The 19439-nt window shown below is 38.5% G+C and overlaps 1 protein-coding gene across 1 annotated transcript in view; it reads left to right on the top strand.

Moving 5' to 3' along the window:
• THEMIS (thymocyte selection associated) overlaps nucleotides 1-19439 on the top strand; it is a 182785-nt gene that overhangs the window by 152360 nt on the left and 10986 nt on the right. Inside the window, exon 5 of the mRNA XM_072833538.1 lies at nucleotides 15482-15635. Coding sequence (XP_072689639.1) covers nucleotides 15482-15635 — 154 coding nt within the window. The remainder of the gene's footprint in view (nucleotides 1-15481; nucleotides 15636-19439) is intronic.

The following is a 19439-nucleotide window of genomic DNA, read 5'->3' as shown; positions in this document are numbered from 1 at the left end:
TTGGGAGGTCAGGGATTTAGAGAAATGAATAAAATGGCAAGGGAAAAAAAGAATCTGGACACAGGTCTGAAAAGAGTGAGCCTTCAGCCTGGACTCTAGCCCGGTTTGCATTTGAGGATATTGTCAGCTGCTTCAGGCCTTGAGTCTCATTTCTCAGCTCTGACGCTTTCAGTTTCTCTGTCAGCTGAGTTTTCATTTGGAGACAATACTGGCAGATGCGCACGTGCTTAGGTAGAGATGTCAACGCAGTTGAGGTGCTTATATGATCCTGAGGCTAGATTTCAGTGTTATAAAGATATCAATAAATGCTCAGCTCCTACATACCCCTTATTATCAATTTACTGTCCACCAGATTTCTCTCTTTTCAAAGTAACGTGGGAGTGAGTTGAGGCATTTTCTGTAGGATTTTAAATGTGATGTATATATGCATTCTTGTGTGTGTGTGTGAACGATATTCATATTCAGTATTTTCTAAGTATGAATTCAAAATCTCTCTGCTCAATCTACAAGTTATAGAGAATAAAACTAATTTCCTCTCAATGCAATACCTTAGACGTGCATTACTACTAAACCATCAAGAGATACATCTAAATTCTCAGTTCTTTATCAAGTGAAAATTTCACATAAGGAAGGACAAGACACCTGGACTCAAACCTTCTTCTTTTCTCTCTTTATTCCCTATAGTTAACCAAAAGCAAGTGCCATGTTGAATGGTGAGTTTGGCCACATGGGAGGATCTGGTCTGTGTTGTTTTCCATCAAATGCTTCCAGGCCTTTCAGCCTTGCTGTTAGCTTGCATCCCCACTCCTGACCCCCCTCCTCAACTCCCTGCAACATTGTCCAGACTGCCTGGAGAGGTAGGGTTCAAGTCTCTGGGATCCAGCTATGTATGTCATCCCAGCCAAGTAAGTGCTAACCACCAACTCCAATTTTAGGCAGATGAGATGATTTAAGAAACTCTAGCCTATTCTCTGAAATACACTATACTTTTTGTGTGTTCTCAGATGTACATAAGTCTATTATTGTCTTGATCTCAAGTCAGACCGAGCTACTTTTTTTAACTCTTTATTCTCAAAAATTTCAAGTACATACAAAGGTAGAGAGAATAGCGTAACGAACCTCCAGACACGCATCACCCAGCCTCATCGACTATCAACTCAAGACTTAATTTTGTTCTGCCTAGATCCCTCACTATTCAGCCCGACTGGATATTTTGGGGAGAAAACAAGAGCAGACATCATTTCATTTAATTTTATCAGCAAATACTTCATTGAATCTCTCTGCAAGGTAGAGATTCTTAAAACAATGTAGTCATCATCCTTAAAAACAAAATTCCTTAAGGATATCAAATATCATGTTAGGATTCGGGTTTGCCTGCTTGTCTCATAAACATCTTCTTACAGTTTGAGTCAGGATCTAAGGTGCACACATTGCATCTGAATGATATGTTTTAAGTGTCTTTTAATGTATAAGGTTCTTCCAAAGAAAATAATAATGTAAAAGGTTCTTCCTGTTTTGTTTTGTTTTTTTCAAATTTGTTGGAGAAACTGACTTACTTCCATAGAATTAAGAATTCTATAGAATTTCCCAAAACATAAATCATGTTGGTTTGTGATTGCCAATGAGGAAGACTGGAAATGGTTTCTTTTTGTTAGTTATTTGGAGCAACTTGTGCAGAAACTGGACTGTTGTGATTTTTGTATATCAGTTTCTTTCCTGGTCTATCACATGCCATATATTCTAGAAAATATATATTCTTTATGTCATATATTCTAGAATTGTTTTGCCTGTGAATTGCTTCCTATCGAGATGTCCTTTGGACTTGTTTTTCTGTGAATTGATAGTTAAATCTTGAAGCTTCAAAGATTCAGATCTGAACTTCTGGGAAAACTACTCCATCATGAGTACTATGTATTTTCTATCAGGAGACACATAGCATATGGTTGTTTTTTGTTATTGTTTGTTTGTTTTTATAAAGTTAGCAGCTACCGGGGCTGCCCCAGGGGGCTCAGCAGTTTAGCGCTGCCTTCAGCCCAGGGCCTTCCAGAGAGTGAATATTTCTGAGAATGGGACCCTGAATAGGCACCCTTCATTGGATAGCATTGCACTGTGCTGTAGATTCAATGAGCCTGGTCTAGTTGTTTGAAAATTGTATTTTTTACTTTAAGCAAAATCTAATCTGACAAAATGGACGAATATTTTTTTAATTAAAAAAAATCAATGAAAGATTATACTACTAAAGACACCATTAAGGGAGAGAAAAGGCAAGCTACAGAGTGGGGAAGCTTATTTGCGAAACAGAGAAAGGATACTAAAAAGGACTTGTATTCAGATATGTAAAGAACTTTACCAATAAATGACAAAAATACAGACAGCACAATAGAGAAAATGGGCAAAATCCTTGAATAGTTACTTCACAAAATAGATGTTTCACAAAGATCAATAAAACACTAAAATACTATTTAATTTTGTCATCTGGGAAATATAAATGGAAACCACAATGAGATAATACTACAGAATCATAGAATGATTAAGTAAAAAGACGGACAGTACGAAATCATAACAAGATTGTGGAGAAACTGGAAGTTTGTGTACTCCTTCTGAGAATATATTCCAGAAAACCATTTTGTGCAATCTAATGTGCATCCATACCCATTATGACCCAACAATTAAATGCCTACAGAAGCATACGCACATGTGGGGGGAAAAGGGAGATATATGTGTGCACAAAAATACATGTATAGAAATATTCATAGCAGCATTTTTTATAATAGTTAAAAAAATAGAAGCAACTCAAATGTTCTTCAGTAGTAGAGCAGATAAATAAATTTTAGTATATTCATACAATAGGATGCTCTGAAGTAAGGGATAAAAAGAAAGAAGCCAGACACAAAGGAAGACATAACCTATGATTTAAAGTATTTAAAACTTCCAAACAAGAGAGAAAACTAGTCTATGATTTTAGGAGTCAGGATACTGGTTAGCTTTGGGAAGAAGGGTTGGAAATGTGATGGGTTAGGCAGGGTAGAGCTGCTGGGGGCCTATTAATATTCTACTTCTCAATCAGGGTAGTAGTTTCATAGATGCATTCAATGTATATCATGTCATTGAGCTGTCCTTATAATTTGTGCCTTTTTCTAAAACTATTACATACTTCAGAAGATAAATTTATCAAAATATTATATTTATAATATGAGCAAAAGACAACAGAGATTAAAAAGAAAAGTAGAACTGACAGTTTTCACACTTCTCATGCTTCTCTATCAGCCACATTAGGAGGGGAAAAATGAGAAGATGAACTAATCATACCCATCAAAATGTCAGCCAAAAATTTGAAATTTTCAAGACAATTGAAATGAAGATTTAAGTGACCGTGAATTTCACCATAGTTTATACTGTGTTATGTGATGTTAGCAACTGAGAAAATGAAGCCTTCATGATTAACAATGTATTTTGAAAACTAAGCAAAAAAGAATGTGAAGACAATCGTCTACAGTTTTTCAGTGCTATTTATTCTTATGCTATAAGCAACAGTACATCATTACCTTTAGACCTCACTAAAGGGACATCTGGGGGGCTCAGTGGTTGAGCGTCTGCCTTCAGCCCAGGGCGTGATCCTGGATACCCAGAATCAAGTCCCACATCGGGCTCCCTGCATGGAGCCTGCTTCTCCCTCTGCCTCTGTCTCTGCCTCTCTCTGTGTCTCTCATGAGAAAATAAATAAAATCTTTTAAAAAAATAAACCTCCTTAAAATTAATGTTCAACATTTTTGAGGGTTTTTTTGGTAACAGAGATAAAGAAAAAGAAACCCTACATATTATTAGGTATACCAGTCTTCCCTAAAAATGGCTAAAATAATATAAAGAAGCAATATGGTGAAAAACAAAAACCATTTCTTTTCCTGAAAATACTCTTGGAAGGTGGTTAGGAAAAAAATGCTGAAGAATTCAATAAGCTAACACATGTAACAGGCATAAAGTAGTACCTGGCACTTGCTAAGCACAAAATAAATCTTAGCTGTTATCATTATTTGTATGGACAAATGACTCAGTAAGGGAGATTTTCTGCAAAGTTGCACTAGAGCTTGCTTTTTCCCCAACATACGTGCCTATTGTATTTGTTAGACTGCGCTCGATAATAAAATCCATGAAGTATTTTTTATTAATGCATGGGAGAAACCACTCTTCTATCCCTTACCGACCTCTTTAGCACAAGCATTGCCTCATGGAGGAACTGAGTAAGTACAACTACTCATGGGGCAACTGCATTGTCTAGACTTTTCTAAGTGATTCTAAAGGAATATTAAAGATAGGACTCCACCTGTGAAATAGATTCCCACTGTCACTGTAGGCAGGTTAGGCAGCCAAGAACCCCTAGCCAGAAGTTTACAAAGTTCTGAATGGTGTTTTAAATATGAGATTAATTCATAGAAACACAAGTATAAAATATAGTAGGATCTTCATGATACCTTGCGACATGAGGAATGACTGGGGTACTCTTTTGTATCATTTAAAGATTTTCTGATTGTCTTAGGACAAGTCATTTTTCTCCAAGTTAAAGATGTGCTAATATTAAGATTCATTTTACAAAAAAATTAAAGTTCAGTGTTACTAAGATGTCATTGATTGAGAGTTGAGAGTTCAAATTTGTCAATCTACGCCCTAAGTGCCCATCAGTAGTCGGCCACCAGAGGAATGCCCACGTGCGTCCTTGATCTGGTCCTTCGATCAAAAAGGACCAAAAATAGCTATAACAAAAGAATCATCCTATATAGAATATTTTGAAAATGGATTGTTTAAAAATATTTCTGATGTTATATGCTTCCATTGCTGGAAACAATGCAACTTCTCATCTTGCAAACTTTAAAAACTTACAAACAAAATTTCTAACCATTTATAAAAGCTTCCACAGAATATCAGTGTGTTTAAATCCAATAGGGAGGGGTGCCCGGGTGGCTCAGTCCATTAAGCAGCTGACTCTTGACTTCAGCTCGGATCATGATCTTGGGGTCCCGTGATGGAGGCCCTCATTGGGCTTTGCACTCAGCTGGGGAGTCGGCTTGTAGATTCTCTCCTCCCTCTACCCACCCCTCCTGCATGAGCATTTTCACTCCCTCTCTCTCTCTCAAATAAACTAATTAATTAATGAAAAAAATCCAATATTGAAATATTAACTATCACTTTGACATCAGGGAAGATAGGAATTTACTAGCCAATTTTAACAATATCTTTGCAAAATTAGTAGGCATCATTGAAAATATGTATCATGACTTGGAGCAACTGACAATGTACTTTTTCATTTGGATCCATGTAGCTTTGTGAAGTATATCATTTTTAGCAGTGAGAGCCACTAAAACTTAGTGTATCATCCGGCTGAATTATGAAACAAACAACTGAATTGCTGTATCACATTAATCAAGATTTAAAAAGTAATGAAAATGATTCAACCATTTTTCTCAATATTATTAACAAATAATTTTGCTTAAAATATTTTTACCTCAACTTTAATCAACTTTATCATTTTAAAATGTCTACTTTTTTAATGCACAGGATATATTATTAGTAGAGTAAATGTACATAGTTACATATGTGGTAGTAGAGCACATACATAGTTTTATAAAACTATCTCATGTGAGATATTTCTGTTTAATGTTTCAAGTTTTCATCAAGAACATGCAATCAGAATGGCTCGGAGGTCACCAATGTAGAGGTTGGCAGGAAAGAGAAAAGATGGCAAAACGGATGAGTGAATAAGGATCCAAGAGATAAAAAGGAAGATGAGAGAACAATGTTACTGGAGATTGAGAGGAAAATCATTTTTTTCAGATGATGAGATGGTTATCAGAGTTACATTCAGCAGAATGCTTAGGAACTGTGAGGTCTGAGAAAAAGCCATGGGATTTATGACTGATGGCTAAAAAGTTATTGGTGGAAATATTTTCAGTCAAGTGGTAAGAACAGAAACCAGATTGCATTCTGTAAATACCCATATAATAAGTGAGTGGGAGGGAAAGAAAAAGAGCAATAAGAATAGATCACTCTTACTAAAGCTTGGCAGAAAATGAATGAGGCAATGGAGAGCAGGGTCAGAGAATACAGTGCAAGTGGGTAGAATAATGGATGAAGTCAAAAGGGGGAGGCACTGGCTTTAGAAAGAGGACAGGACCCTTCCTAAGAAGGATGAGAGCTCGAGTGCATTTCTAAGACAAAACAGGGAAAGCTGTGGGAATTGATTTCAGATGTCCACAATCTCCATCAATGACATGATTACATGACCTCCTAAGATTGAGGAATGCCAGGCTGTGACTGCGAGCTTGCTAAAAAGAGGAAAAAATTTGAAATATCATCTCTGGATCCCCCACAAGGAACCGAAACAGAGATCCTCAGATAACTGAGCAAACTTGAGGACCTAGATATCACCAGGGAACATAAATTTTTTAGAGACAAATGGGAAAATTATCAGCCTTTAAAAAAAATAATCAGCAATAAGCACCGTTGGAGGACTGGCAACGAGAATAGAATGGGAAGTGAGGATCTTACGACCACAGTGAGAAAAAGATATTTGGAGCAACTTGTGTAGTTTTTTTTTTTTAACTTTTTATTCTCAAAAATTTCAAGTACATACAAAGGTAGAGAGATCCTTTGGGTGGGGAGACAAAGTGAGGCAAGGAAGCTGGGAGACAGAAATGGATTGCAAATTGAGAGGGATGACTGGTATTAAGAAAGTAGGAGCACAGAGGAGCATGCTAAAATCCACAATCTTGATGACGGAGCAATTCTGAGGGACCATGAGATCCAAGTTCTGATTGTTTTTACAAGAGGCTTAAAAAAAAAAAAAAAAAAAGAGGAGGAAAACAGTTCTGCAGAGATGTAAACGTTAAGGCCTTCTGATGTCATGTCGGGAGAGGAATGACCAAGGGGAGGACGTGAGCCGAAGAGCGCATTATGAGCAAAGTGGGATCCTGGAGATGACTATAGGGTCATGTCAGGATACTGTAGAAATTTAGAGAAGGTGTGGAATGGTAGACCCAGATGGTGCTTTACAAAGGGCACGGGGCACAGGGTGTAAGAACAGCCTTCATGGAAAGGGTTTGCAGGAATTGTTGCCAGGCTTGAGTTGAGGTGAAGAGGTGGGAAGCAGCCTTCAAGGACTGCACCCTGTGTTAGAGGCTGGTTCACAATAGCATGAGATTTTTACATTTTAGCAACACCTCAGTGGCAAACATGCCATTTAACATTTTATATAATGGGAATACTTAAAGAAACAGTGAGATGAATCATATTCATCAAAATCACTTCTAGCTCAAATAATAATATGGCAGTGTTTTATATCAGGTTGCCAGGATGGATACCTTTTCAAAGACTTATACAGAAGGCTGTGCTTTAATACCCACAAGGTTAAAATGATTTCAAATGTAATTTTTAAGAAATGAATTTAGAGTACTTTTCCTCGATACAGAACTATTATATGGTACACTGCAGTTCCCATCTGCCATCTGCAGCAAGCGTTGCTCTGCTGGACACTTTTCAAATGCTATTCATATGTCTACTGATTAAAAACTAATTTCACGAAAAACTAAACAAAAAATAAGTCACGTGCTTTATTCTACTGTAATTTCTGTTTCTATAATTCAAACTAAGATTAATTTTCCTGTACTTTGGTCACAGACTGCCCACACGGAGTCGAAGAGTTATGATTTTTCAATTAAAGCAGGAGCTATGGAAGTCATAACAATAGTCATATGAATTAATAATCTTAAAATTGGCAGGAGGGCAAAATAAAGAGAAAGAAGAAAATTTATTTCTCTACAGAATTATTCCAGCATCCATGCATCAACATTATAAGTGAGCTGACCTTGGTGTTGTGTAGGGGATGCCCTTGCCGGAGCAGCTCTAAAACAGCAAACCCTTGTGCGTGCTTGTCCGTTATCTGGAGTGACACCGCTAACGTCTTTGAGGGCTGGAGGGCAGCCGGACTTCTCATTTATCTCCTTACGATTAACAAATGTACAGATTAGCTGTCGCTTCTGGCCTCATTTTACAATAAAGATATATTGGCTAAGCCTTGCTTCAAGTGTCCATTTCATTTTGGGCTAAATTTATGGAAGATTCGAATAGCAAGAAGCAGATTGGATTGAGCTTGACAAAAGGGTGTGAAGAGGTTCTTCACCCTGAGTACTCTGAAGGAAAATTCTTAAACTTGTTTAAATCAAAGTGTGTGATTGTATTGAGTTCTTCTGCTCTCGTGAGCTAGGATTTGATTTTTCCCAAGAGGGTGGTCAAATCAACATCAAATCAGGATGGTAGCACTTGCAGATGTCAAATTGTCAAGTTCCCTGTTTTCAGCAGCGAAGAAGTAGGAAGAAGCCACTGAAATACATGCATACTTATGATGTCTTTCTTTAATACATAATATGTTCTGGAAAGATGTCTTTGAAAATGAAAGCTTAACGTCATCTTAATAGTAAATGATTTCTTTACCAGAGAACAAGGAACAATCTTTGATATATGATGCATGATAAGATCTCTAATAGTTCCAGCAGGGATTTGTCTTCTTGGATCTGGTCCCAGTAAGTTCAGCATTGGAGGGCTGAGATAGAAAGCTGTCTTTTTTTTTTTTTTTTTTTAATCAGAACAACTAGGGAAGCAGAGTAGGCATATTCCTTTTCCATGGGCCTATTGCCTGGTCTCTGTCCAAGGGAAAGGGCAGGAAAGATAGAAAACCCCCAACTCTGAGATGTCCTGAACTTCTGGTGTACTTGCAGCAGGCGAGAGAAGGATCTGCCCCCGTGTTAGCTATAATTGGGCCAAGAGTGTCTAAGTGTCAAGCCATATGCAAGCACCTGGTTTTGCTCCTCAGGTCCCAGTTAGCTGACCGCTCAGAGCCCACCCAGAATGGTCCCGTATGAAGAAGGTGTGCATGGTTGAGGGAGGGAGAGTGCTTGCTGCAGAGGGTAAGGGGCGCCAGCAAAGAGTCTCACCTGGGAAGGCCATGTTCTGGAACCCTGGGGCGAGCGGAAGAGGAGGCAGTGGGCTTCTGATGGGGCCTGCCAACCATGGCTCTGGGCAAAACCCCTGCAAACCACGCACGAAGGCCGCAAGGGACAGGCAAGGGGTCAAAGATGGTTTGTTGGGATTGGATAGAACAAGCTCAAAGGGCCTCTCGTGCAGTTGGTATAAAGAACGTATTCTGTGTAGAAAGGCAGGTTATTAGTACAGATGAATGATTACGTGAAACCTCAGATTATTGTCTGAAAGAGAGGACTGTTTCTATGGATGATCAACTTCAAATTATTTTTCAGTTTATATTCTCGCTTATTTAAATATTCTTCTCAGTAAAACCAAACATTTGCCTCCATTTAATTGAGACTTTATAATGCACAATAAGAAATGTATTAGTTTTTTCAAAACCACTTAATAACCTTCTAAATTATTTATGGTGATTCAACCATATAACAAACAAAAAGAGAAAACACACACACATTAAAAGACAGATGGCATAGAGGATTACATGTTCTCTTGGAACGATAATTTGAATATGCAAACCTGTGTTTCTTATGATTGGATTTGGAACCTCATTTCTTTATTTTAATGTATAGCTTCTGAATTGCTATTACTACTGTTCCTGTTTTAAGCGTAATTTAATGCTGAGGAGGAAAGTTACTTAATAGGAAATTTCTTCCCAAATATCACTTGAAATGTCTTCCCACGTATCCCTTGGATTCACTTTTCTGAAGTGAAAAAGTACAGGCAGTGGAAAGAAGCAGTTGTTTATAAAAGCTGAGAAGAGGATGCTTTTTTTAGTCTGTTAGGAGAGTGATTGATTTTTTTCTTTCTTTTTTATATTTTTTTTACCAAGTAAAAAAGTAAAGGACGTTATCTGGGATACTTCATGTTGTTTAAAATGTGAGTGATGTTTAGTCCCTGGGCCAAGACAGGTCCTATGTGACTTTCTAAAGAAAAGCGAGCCTCGCCCTTGGGAGAAGGAACACAAATAAATGTAATCACAAACCAGGAATCTCAGTGGATTGTTTGGAAAAGGATTATTTTTCCCCCCAACCACATGGCCTTAGGTATGAGATGAAAGACGGATTTGAAGAAAGAAAAATACTTTTTTTGGGTAATATTTATTTGTTCTTTTCTTTGTTCATAAGAAAAATTTTCAGCGTCTTGTAATTGGATCATGGCTTTCAGCGGGAACTAAAAGCAATACGCACACTACAAGCTAAGAATAACATGAAAAATGATTTAATAATCATTTTATATTAGCAGACAGGATTATAATGACTCATTTTCAATGACAAGTGAAGTGGAAATTATACAAAATAAACAGGGTTTATTTTTGAACTGCAACTGTAGAGTGGTCAGAAAGGCCTGATGCATGCCAGTTCAAATTTATCCGTGTGCTTCTCTATTCTTTACACGCATTTTATTTTTCTCATTTTCCTCTGGGTCTGATCTCCAGGTTGAAAGCTTGATATCATTGAAGCAGTACCTGACAGAGTTTTATTTCTTCCATTAATATCAGGTCACAATCTCGTGCCTGGGGAATATGGGGCCACTGTGTATACACACTAAGTTCTCAATTTCCCTAGCATAACCATTCTTGGATTTATAATTTTCATAGATAGGAACCAATCTAACTTGAGCCACAGAAATATATGGGATACCATATAACTAAAGTGTTTGTAGTGATTGCAACAGTTAATTTATTTAAAAGCATAAAATTTGCAATGCAATGTGTGTTTTTTTATGGATAAAACAAGTTAAAATAGGTGTTCCTTTCAAATATATACTAAGTATTACGTCAAAAGTGACTGGATATCACTTCTAACATATGAAAATGTAACTATGTAGTAGTCATTGATAAGCTAGCCAAAGAAAAAGTCTTAAAAATTAAGTCTGTATTTACTCCTTCATTTCTCCATTAATTTAGTAAGTAGTTATTTAATACAAACTATATTTAAAACACTGAGATAAGGATGGAGAACAATGAATAGGACACGCATAGTCCTTATCCTCAGTAGGTTTTTATTTTAAACAGAGAGACAGGGATCCCTGGGTGGCGCAGCGGTTTAGCGCCTGCCTTTGGCCCAGGGCGCGATCCTGGAGACCCGGGATCGAATCCCATATCGGGCTCCTGGTGCATGGAGCCTGCTTCTCCCTCTGCCTATGTCTCCGCCATTCTCTCTCTCTGTGTGACTATCATAAATAAATAAAAATTAAAATAAAAAATAAAAAAAATAAATAGAGAGACATTAAACACTAAAACCAGGTATTATTTAATTATATTGTAAAAACTGCATCCCAATAAAACTTCAAGGTCATCAAAGACTAGAGAATAAGAGTGCTGGCAAAACTGTTACGTGGCGAGGGAAAACTTGCAGGAAACTGAGACTTAGTAAAATTAAGGAAGAAGAGTTTGTGAAGAATGTTCTAGTCAAACAGAAAACCTAAGCCTTGAGATAGGAAGAAAGAGTGGTGGAACTGTAGAGCTAAAGGACATAAATATGGGAGTCTAGAGTGCTGATCATAGCACACAAGCCTATAGTCATCGCATTTAATAAATCTCCCCTCACTTCTGAAGACGTAAACACATAAACAGTAAATTAAGCCACGTGACTGTTGGAATTATCCAGGATAGTATGAAGAAAACTGTGTCAATGACAAAACTTTGAGAATGTCCTAAAAGTCAATGTTTAGGTAAATAAGGTTGAACCCAACAAAGGGGGCTGAGCAAGAAATGAGTAGTCAGAGTGGTAGTAGGGATGCTGGGCCAAGGAAAAGGAGTGGCTAGACACATCACATGCTGCTGAGGGGTAAAGCAGGGTAAATAAAGTCTGACATGCTACTGGCCAGATTGAAGTTTTCAAATCAGGATGGATGTTGTGTAGAGAACAAAGGGAAATGAGCCTAGAAAGCTGGTGGGTACAGAGAAAGCAAGGGGTCAGTGGAGCTCAGATTCCGGTGAGGTCCCAAAACTGTCCTGGTGGCAAAAGCAGTGTTGGAGATGGGAGCTTGGCTGGGCTACAGATAATAAAGGATAGGAGATGAGGTGAGAGAGAAAGACACTTGGTGATTTTGGAGGTGGAAAAGGTTGTCATGACAGGTTTCAGGTGTGATTCTTGGAGTGAAAGTCTAAGGTAGAGAAATGAAAAGTTCATTTATAATGAGATCCAGTCAAGGTGCTGAAAAGAATGTCTGTGAAGATGTGAACACCAACCAGGGCAACATGGCTGGCAGGGCAAATAATAACCCAGTCTTTTTGTGAAAGATGGATTGTGACTAGAGATTAATAGATGGATGATTCCAACAAGAGAGGAGATGGAGCATAGCTAGCGGGCAAGGATATCAAAGCCGCAGGGATTAGCAAAGGAGGTAAAGATGCAACAGACAGTACTATGGGCCAGAATAGCACCAACCTGAGGGTATCTAGGGTGTGGGAGACTAAGCAGCCATCTCTGTTTGCAGGAGAAGTGCTGTCCTCAATAGAGAATGGGATTTTAGTCAAGGTAGGGAGGTAGAGACAATGTTCTAAGAGGAAGCTGAATATGTAGTGAAAAATGCACACTATGGAGCAGAGTTCTAAGCAAGGTGGAGGACTCTGAGAGCCAAGGAAGAGAGAGAGGAAGAGGAAGGGATTGATGCTTAATGGATGGCAGTTGAGCACTGAAGCATGGAGTACTGTGGGGAAGGTCAATACCTGTCAATGGTTTGGAGAGCCAGGGTGCTGGAGGGAGGGACTGATGATAAGTAAACAAGATTGAGAGACTATGGCAGGATCAGTAGCTTAAGAAACATCTACCTTCCTGATCCCTAGTCCTAATGTGAAGGACTAGGGAACAGGAGCCTGGCTATAAAAAGTAAAGTGAAGGAGAGGTTGGAAAACTTGGCATGGCTTGACTAGATAGAGGAGAGCCCAGTGTGAGGAGTGCCTCTAGCAAAATGTGGTTCTTAGTGAAACCCTAATGTGTTTATAAAATGCCCAATCTTCCAGGGGTTTGCCAAGATGCACCGGGGATGTTACTTGACCCATTATGATCAAACCATCAGCCTAGATCTGCTCAGCCTTTCACGTTATAGATTTCAGGTTTAAGAGCTTTGTTCAAATTCTGTGTTTCTTCTTTGAAATCTGGGATATATTATCCTACACATAATTTTCATGACCTTATATTTCCCCTCAATGTTTTAATATTATCAATTGAATTTGATATGAAAAAGCAAGAAGCTACATTTCTTCTGTAATCCAGTTTATTGCTCAGTCCTGAAAAACTATGATTTAGTAGTCATCTAATAATTTGAAATAATAATACATTTTCCAAAGGCATCTAATATCAAAATCAGGGAAGTACTTAAATGCTGGTTGAATCTGCTTTTTTTTTTTTTCAAAGATATGTGTTAAGACAAACTATGTGTCAGGCCTGATAATAAATTTAAAAATTCATACTGAGTGATGGACTTACATTTTTGTGGGCTGTGGATGAGTCACATGTAAACAGGAGTCGTGGTTTGTTTTGTTTAATATTAACATTCTAACTCTGATCTTTTCAGTTGCCCTCTGTAGTATCTATCACCTGGATCCCATCTTTTGATATTAAAGAAGGAATTTGAGAATTATCTACAAATGACTTACCACACTCTATATTAATTCTACACTTAAACAATTTAAGAAATTATGTTTGGAAAGGGAGGTAGGCGGTGGTTGGGGTGACTGGGTGATGGACTTGGCGGGATGAGCACTGTGTGTTATGCTATATGTTGGCAAATTGAACTCCAATAAAAAAAATTACAAAAAAAAAAAGAAATTACATTTGAACAATTTGAAATCTGAGACTATGTTATATTTAGATTTGCATTCTCACACATACCCAGTATCTGGGATTCTATAGATAAATGGCTGTTGGAGGTATCATTTATCTAGTCACACAATGCTGCATCCTTGCCAGAAAAACTTAATGCATATAGCTAAAAACACATTTACTTAGTTCATGAAGGATGTGGGGTTCAGCTGACTTGACTTAGTTTCAACTGATGTAGTCTGGGTTCACCCAGATGTCTGGGTTTCTATTGACTCTTGGTTATCTCAGCCCTGATGACTAGGGTAACCTGACTTTACTCTCTGTCATTCTCAACCTCCAGGAGGCTGGTCTAGGCATGTCTACGTGGTGTAGTGAAAGGACAGAAATGACCAAAGTCAATTGTACAATTATCTTTCAAGTCTCTGTGTCGCATATGCCAATATCCTGTTGATCCCAAAGAAGTCACATGGATGAGTCAAAAGTCAGAGTAGGAGGGCATGGCAAGATTACATGGGAAGGACATAGATACAGAGAGAGGTGAAGAATGGGAGCCATCAGGTCAACCATTGCACCACATTGAATGGATAAATGAACAAATGGATTGTAGAGTGGCGTGAAGAGCACTGGGCTAAGAGTCAGGAGATATATCCCTGAGGCTCGGCACCATTCATTGTGTTTATTTGGGCCAATTATTTAATTATCATAGACCACAATTTCCTTACTGGCCCTTTATAAGCTTTAAAAGCCTTTGATTCAAGCTTTCAGTGAAGCTTTTAATAAATTTAATGCTATACACAGTCTGTAGGAGGAACTTAAGGAAAACTGTTAATCATCCTATCCTTTAGTGAACCAAAATGGTTGACTGGGTAACTTTGACTCTATGAACCTTTGAATTTTATGCATCCATATTAAACTAAAAACAACAACAACGACAACAACAACAACAACAACAAAACCTACTCTGAATTTGGATAGAAGCAAAGTGTTGAAAGTTCCACTTTTTATTTAGGTCTTTAGTTTTTGCTCCTATCTGATGATTCTTTTGAAGCATACAATGTTAGTCTAACATCAAATACTATGACATCTCTTATATGGGAGACGTGTTTTAGGGTCCATTGATGTTGTGCCTTAATGATTCATTGTTAGGATGAATTATTATTCTTAAATTGACTAGAAGAGCTTTGTCAAGTTTGCATAATGCTGATAAAAATGTAGGTTAATTTCAAGTAGATGTTATGATTTGTTTCATATAAAAGCTACAGAGAATGCAGAAATGAAACCTGCTCTTCATTATATGATATGTAATTATGTGATATATAATGAAATGCTGGGTCATTCAACTGTAATAATAAATCTGAGTGAAAATGTTTTAAATGAAAAATATGTTTCACAAGAATAAAATGATATGCACAAACGGAATTTGAAGCAGATTTTCTGAGACTGAGATGACTTATTCTAGTCACTTGGGTGAATTTCTCAAAAATCCCACCCCTAGATTACCAAAATGTATTGATGAAAATGTAATCATTAACTCCCCTTGACATAGAGAATATTCGGATTCAGATACACAAACATAACTTGCCATATGATAAATGTTTATCTTTGTCCTATCTCTGGGAAGCATTTGTTTTCGACTGATAATTTACTCGTGAAATCATTCACTCTGGCCTGTATCATTTCAGAGTCTCCATGTAGACATATCCAAGAAACTGCACTCAAATCAAGCTGGCCTGGATTCAAAAGCACCAGGTGGTTGTCAAAGTGATTTGGCCAATCTGGAGAAAGAGAGAAGCAAGAGTGGGGCAACTCAACTAGCAGCCACCAATGTACCCAGAGGTCGGTGAAGCCACATAATACTGGTTTTAACTGCCTATGTGCCACAGGCCTAATTTACAGATTCTTACTTCCGCTTTGCTTGGAACATAAGGCTCTGTCAAAGTGATTGCCTCAGCTGCAAATCTCATTGGAATGTAGTTCCGGGGGCTCCTGGATGGCTCAGTCAGTTAAGCAGCTGACTCTTGATTTTGGATCAGGTCATGATCTTGGGGTGCTAGGATCGAGCCCTCTGTGGGGCTCCACACTCAGTGGGGAGTCTGCTTCAGGATTCTTTCTCCTTCTCCACCACCTCCCTGCTCTGCTACTCTCTCTCTCTCTCTCTCCTTCTCTCGAATAAATAAAAATAAATAAAAATAAATCTAAAAAAAAAAGAAATATAACTACAGTGAAATGATAAACACAATAATGATAGGTCCATTCACTTTTCCTTCTTATTAGAGTTTTCTCTTCATTTATGGTTTTCATGGCCAGGAAGTATTTACTATTGCTTGTATTATCAAGAGAATAATATTTTTTAAATTTTTGCTAGAATTAACAAGAAGGATTAATGTCTTGAGAAGAGGTTACAGTAACTGAGATGTCTTTAATTTAAAGATGTGTCAGATAAGTAACCTAATGTACCTTTGAATTATGAGAGTTTTGTTTCTAGAGATGATCTGATAATTTTTCATCTCTACTAAAAGCAAAACAAGAACAAATGGTCTTGTGGAGAGGTTGATAGACTAACTTCCATATTGTAGAAATCTGGGATGAGTTAGCAAGGGAAATGAGAATTTTCTTTCTTGGCAATATTTTAGACACACCAAAGCAGCACAATTTCTATTACACTTTATCTTTGAAACTTCACATTTCATTTGTAGGAAAATGGAAACTGTAATTATTCTTAAGCATATGGTTTGTTCCTTTCCCCTCCTTATTTGGTTTTGTAGCTAGCACTCTTTTTTTTTTCCTCCAAGGGCATGTAAAAGTCAAAATACTAGATATAAAGCCTCTGAAGTGTTTCTGCTCAAACTCTGTCTGTACAATCTGGGTTCTTTCATGTAGTTAGCTTACTGGCTTTTGACACTCCTATAAAAATATCCCATAGAGCTTTTCTTATTGCCTTTTCATTGACTCTTGCTGAGTGATAAAAATGAAATTCTGCAAAGGGCTTTGAAAACCATGCATATTGCAATTCCTGCAAATTTCAAATACTAATCAAGCGTGACTATAAAGAAACAACTACTGCACTAAATATTGCTACAGTGAGTTGAATTTCAAGCCATTATTAATTCATGGAAAACTTTTTGTTCCTCCTTAAGATTATGGGATCCGAAAAAGTACCAGATAACAAAATTCCTGAGATCAAAGTTTTTGTTTCGATCATAGGAAAAACAACAACAACAACCTTATCTGATCTACTCCTGCATGTGCATCTTCCTGGGATGGTAGGGGACATCCCCAGCTCTGTACCCTGAATGAATAGTGCAGAGTATGTTACCGACCAGGGCAGCACCTGCTTGGATGTGTTGCCTGTAAGTGAAAGCTTAAGAAAAAGGAGACTTGGAATTACAGTAGTGTGTTTTTTTTTTTTTTTTAAGATTTTATTTATTTATTTATTTATTTATTTATTTATTTATTTATTATTTGAAAGAACAAGAGAGAAAAAAAGAACACAAGCAGGGCATGCAGCCAAAGGAGATGGAGAAGCAGGCTCCCTGCCGAGCGGGGAAGCCGGGCTCCAGGCCGGGGCTGGATCCCAGGACTCTGGGATCGTGACCTGAGCCAAAGGCGGATGCTTAAGTGACTGAGCCACTCAGGCGCCCCTAGAAGTAGTGGCCTTAAGCAAGTGAGACTCCTAAATTTATTAAAGAAGAGTAAAATTCAGGTGAATTTCAACATGCATTTTTTGAGAAATTGTTTAGTATGCTCGTCTGGGAAATACCTTCATTAGCTTCCCATTTGTAATTACAATCAATCACAGAATCTGTCTTCCCTATGAATTAGAGTGTGTAACAATTCCATATGTAAAAATGCAAAAGTTAGGTGTCACAAGAATATAATTCTTCAGACTTCATTTTTATCTTGTGCAATAGATGCCTCTTTATTTGAAAAAAAAAAAAAAAAACTCGTTGGATCTCTAGTTAACATTTACCATGTAGCGTAGCTAGCTCACCTCTGAATAGCCCACAGCCCCCATGGAGCTCAGGAGGGGCAACTTTCTGAACTTTCCTGTCTGTGAGTGCTTAGACATAAGTCAGTCATTTCCTACATTCTCTTTGGGTAAGAATGATAGTTTTAGAGTCTGTGTAGTAAGTCACAGACGAAAACAAAAACAAAAAAATTATTAAGACAGGGGTGCTCCACTGCATCTTTTTTATCCAGTCTGAGACTCCTAACTCTGGGAAATGAACAAGGGATGGTGGAAGGGGAGGTGGGCGGGGAGTGGGGTGACTGGGTGACGTGCACTGAGGGGGGCACTTGGTGGGATGATATGCTATATGTTGGCAAATTGAACTCCAATAAAAAAAAAAAGACTGGGGTGCTGCTTCTCCAGGTTTGCTCCTTCTGGGCACCCAGATCTTATTCTTCTGGTTAGATGAAGTAGAACCAATTCAAACATGTGTCTAATAATCACACCAAGGGAATTCTTTATTTTGGAATTGAACGTAAATAACTAGAAGATTCGCCGTGAACGGCTGAATGCACCCCGTGTGATGAGAGTTTGCTCTCCTGCGGCAGGAGCCGTAACCTGTACCCCTGGGTCGGGGCTTCAGGCCCGGCTCCTCTTCTCTGAGCAGCTCATGAAAATGCTTCACCCAGTCTCCTGCTCGACCTTCTTCTGCGGGTCCTCGATCTCGTTCTGGTCACTTGGCAGCTTGGCAAAGCCCACGTCTTATTTTAGGAGCTTTGTTATTAGGTCTGTACATTGTTTTGTCCATAAATTACTAAAAGAACAGTCCCCTGAAAGCAGGATGATTAAGTGGTTAACCTTTGGAGTCTGAACTCCAACCACTGGGTTTAAATCGTGACTCCCACCTGCTTCACGAGCCATTTGCTAATGTCTCCGTCTCTTTCTTTCTGAGATTGGCTCGATCATAGTGCCAGACCATAGGCTATTTTGAGGACTACATTAGATGAAATAGGTTAAAGTTGGTACAGGACATAATAAACTCCAATTGAACCATAGCCATTTTAACTAACTTCTGCATCTCCAGGGGTTGATTGCCAAGAAAAACTTTGCTTCCAGATAGCACCTTCTGCAAAGTGCTGACCATGACCACCTGCTGTGCTCCTACAGTTTCTGGGTTTCTACTTGCTTCCACTTGTTTTCCCTTTGAAAACTGTATCTTCCTGGGAACTTCATGGCCCCTGCAAATGCCATGGTCGTGGAAGTCAATTGGCAACCTTCTTTGGAGATGAGTCACTGACTCCTCTGAGTCCAAGAAATAGTGCAATTTTGCAGAGGCCTGGAAGCCCTGGCCTCCCCTAGATGGACACCTTCCCCATCTTACCTCAGCTGCGGCAGCTCAAGGAAGAGCACAGGCCTTCACTGTTTATTCAGTTTAAGCTCTATTTTTAGTAGACAACACGTGTTAAGTGCAAATGTTTGTTTTCAGTTGTTTCATGTCTAGTACCCTGGGTGGACTTCCATGTGGAACATTTACTGGGAAGTGACCTCAGGAACAGCACAGACTTCGCTGATGCCACCGGAAGCCCTGGAGCTGGTGTGGCTCTTGAGAGCTGTCCTGTGCTGGGGGCCAGGGGCCAGGGGCCAGGCCTTTATAGCACTGCATGGGTCAGGCATTGGGTACTGTGGCTCCT

This window comes from Canis lupus, chromosome 1, assembly GCF_048164855.1.
Source record: "Canis lupus baileyi chromosome 1, mCanLup2.hap1, whole genome shotgun sequence".
Taxonomy (NCBI): Eukaryota; Metazoa; Chordata; class Mammalia; order Carnivora; family Canidae; genus Canis; species Canis lupus.
Note: the sequence above shows the minus strand (reverse complement) of the source record. Positions and strands in the feature narration are given on the sequence as shown.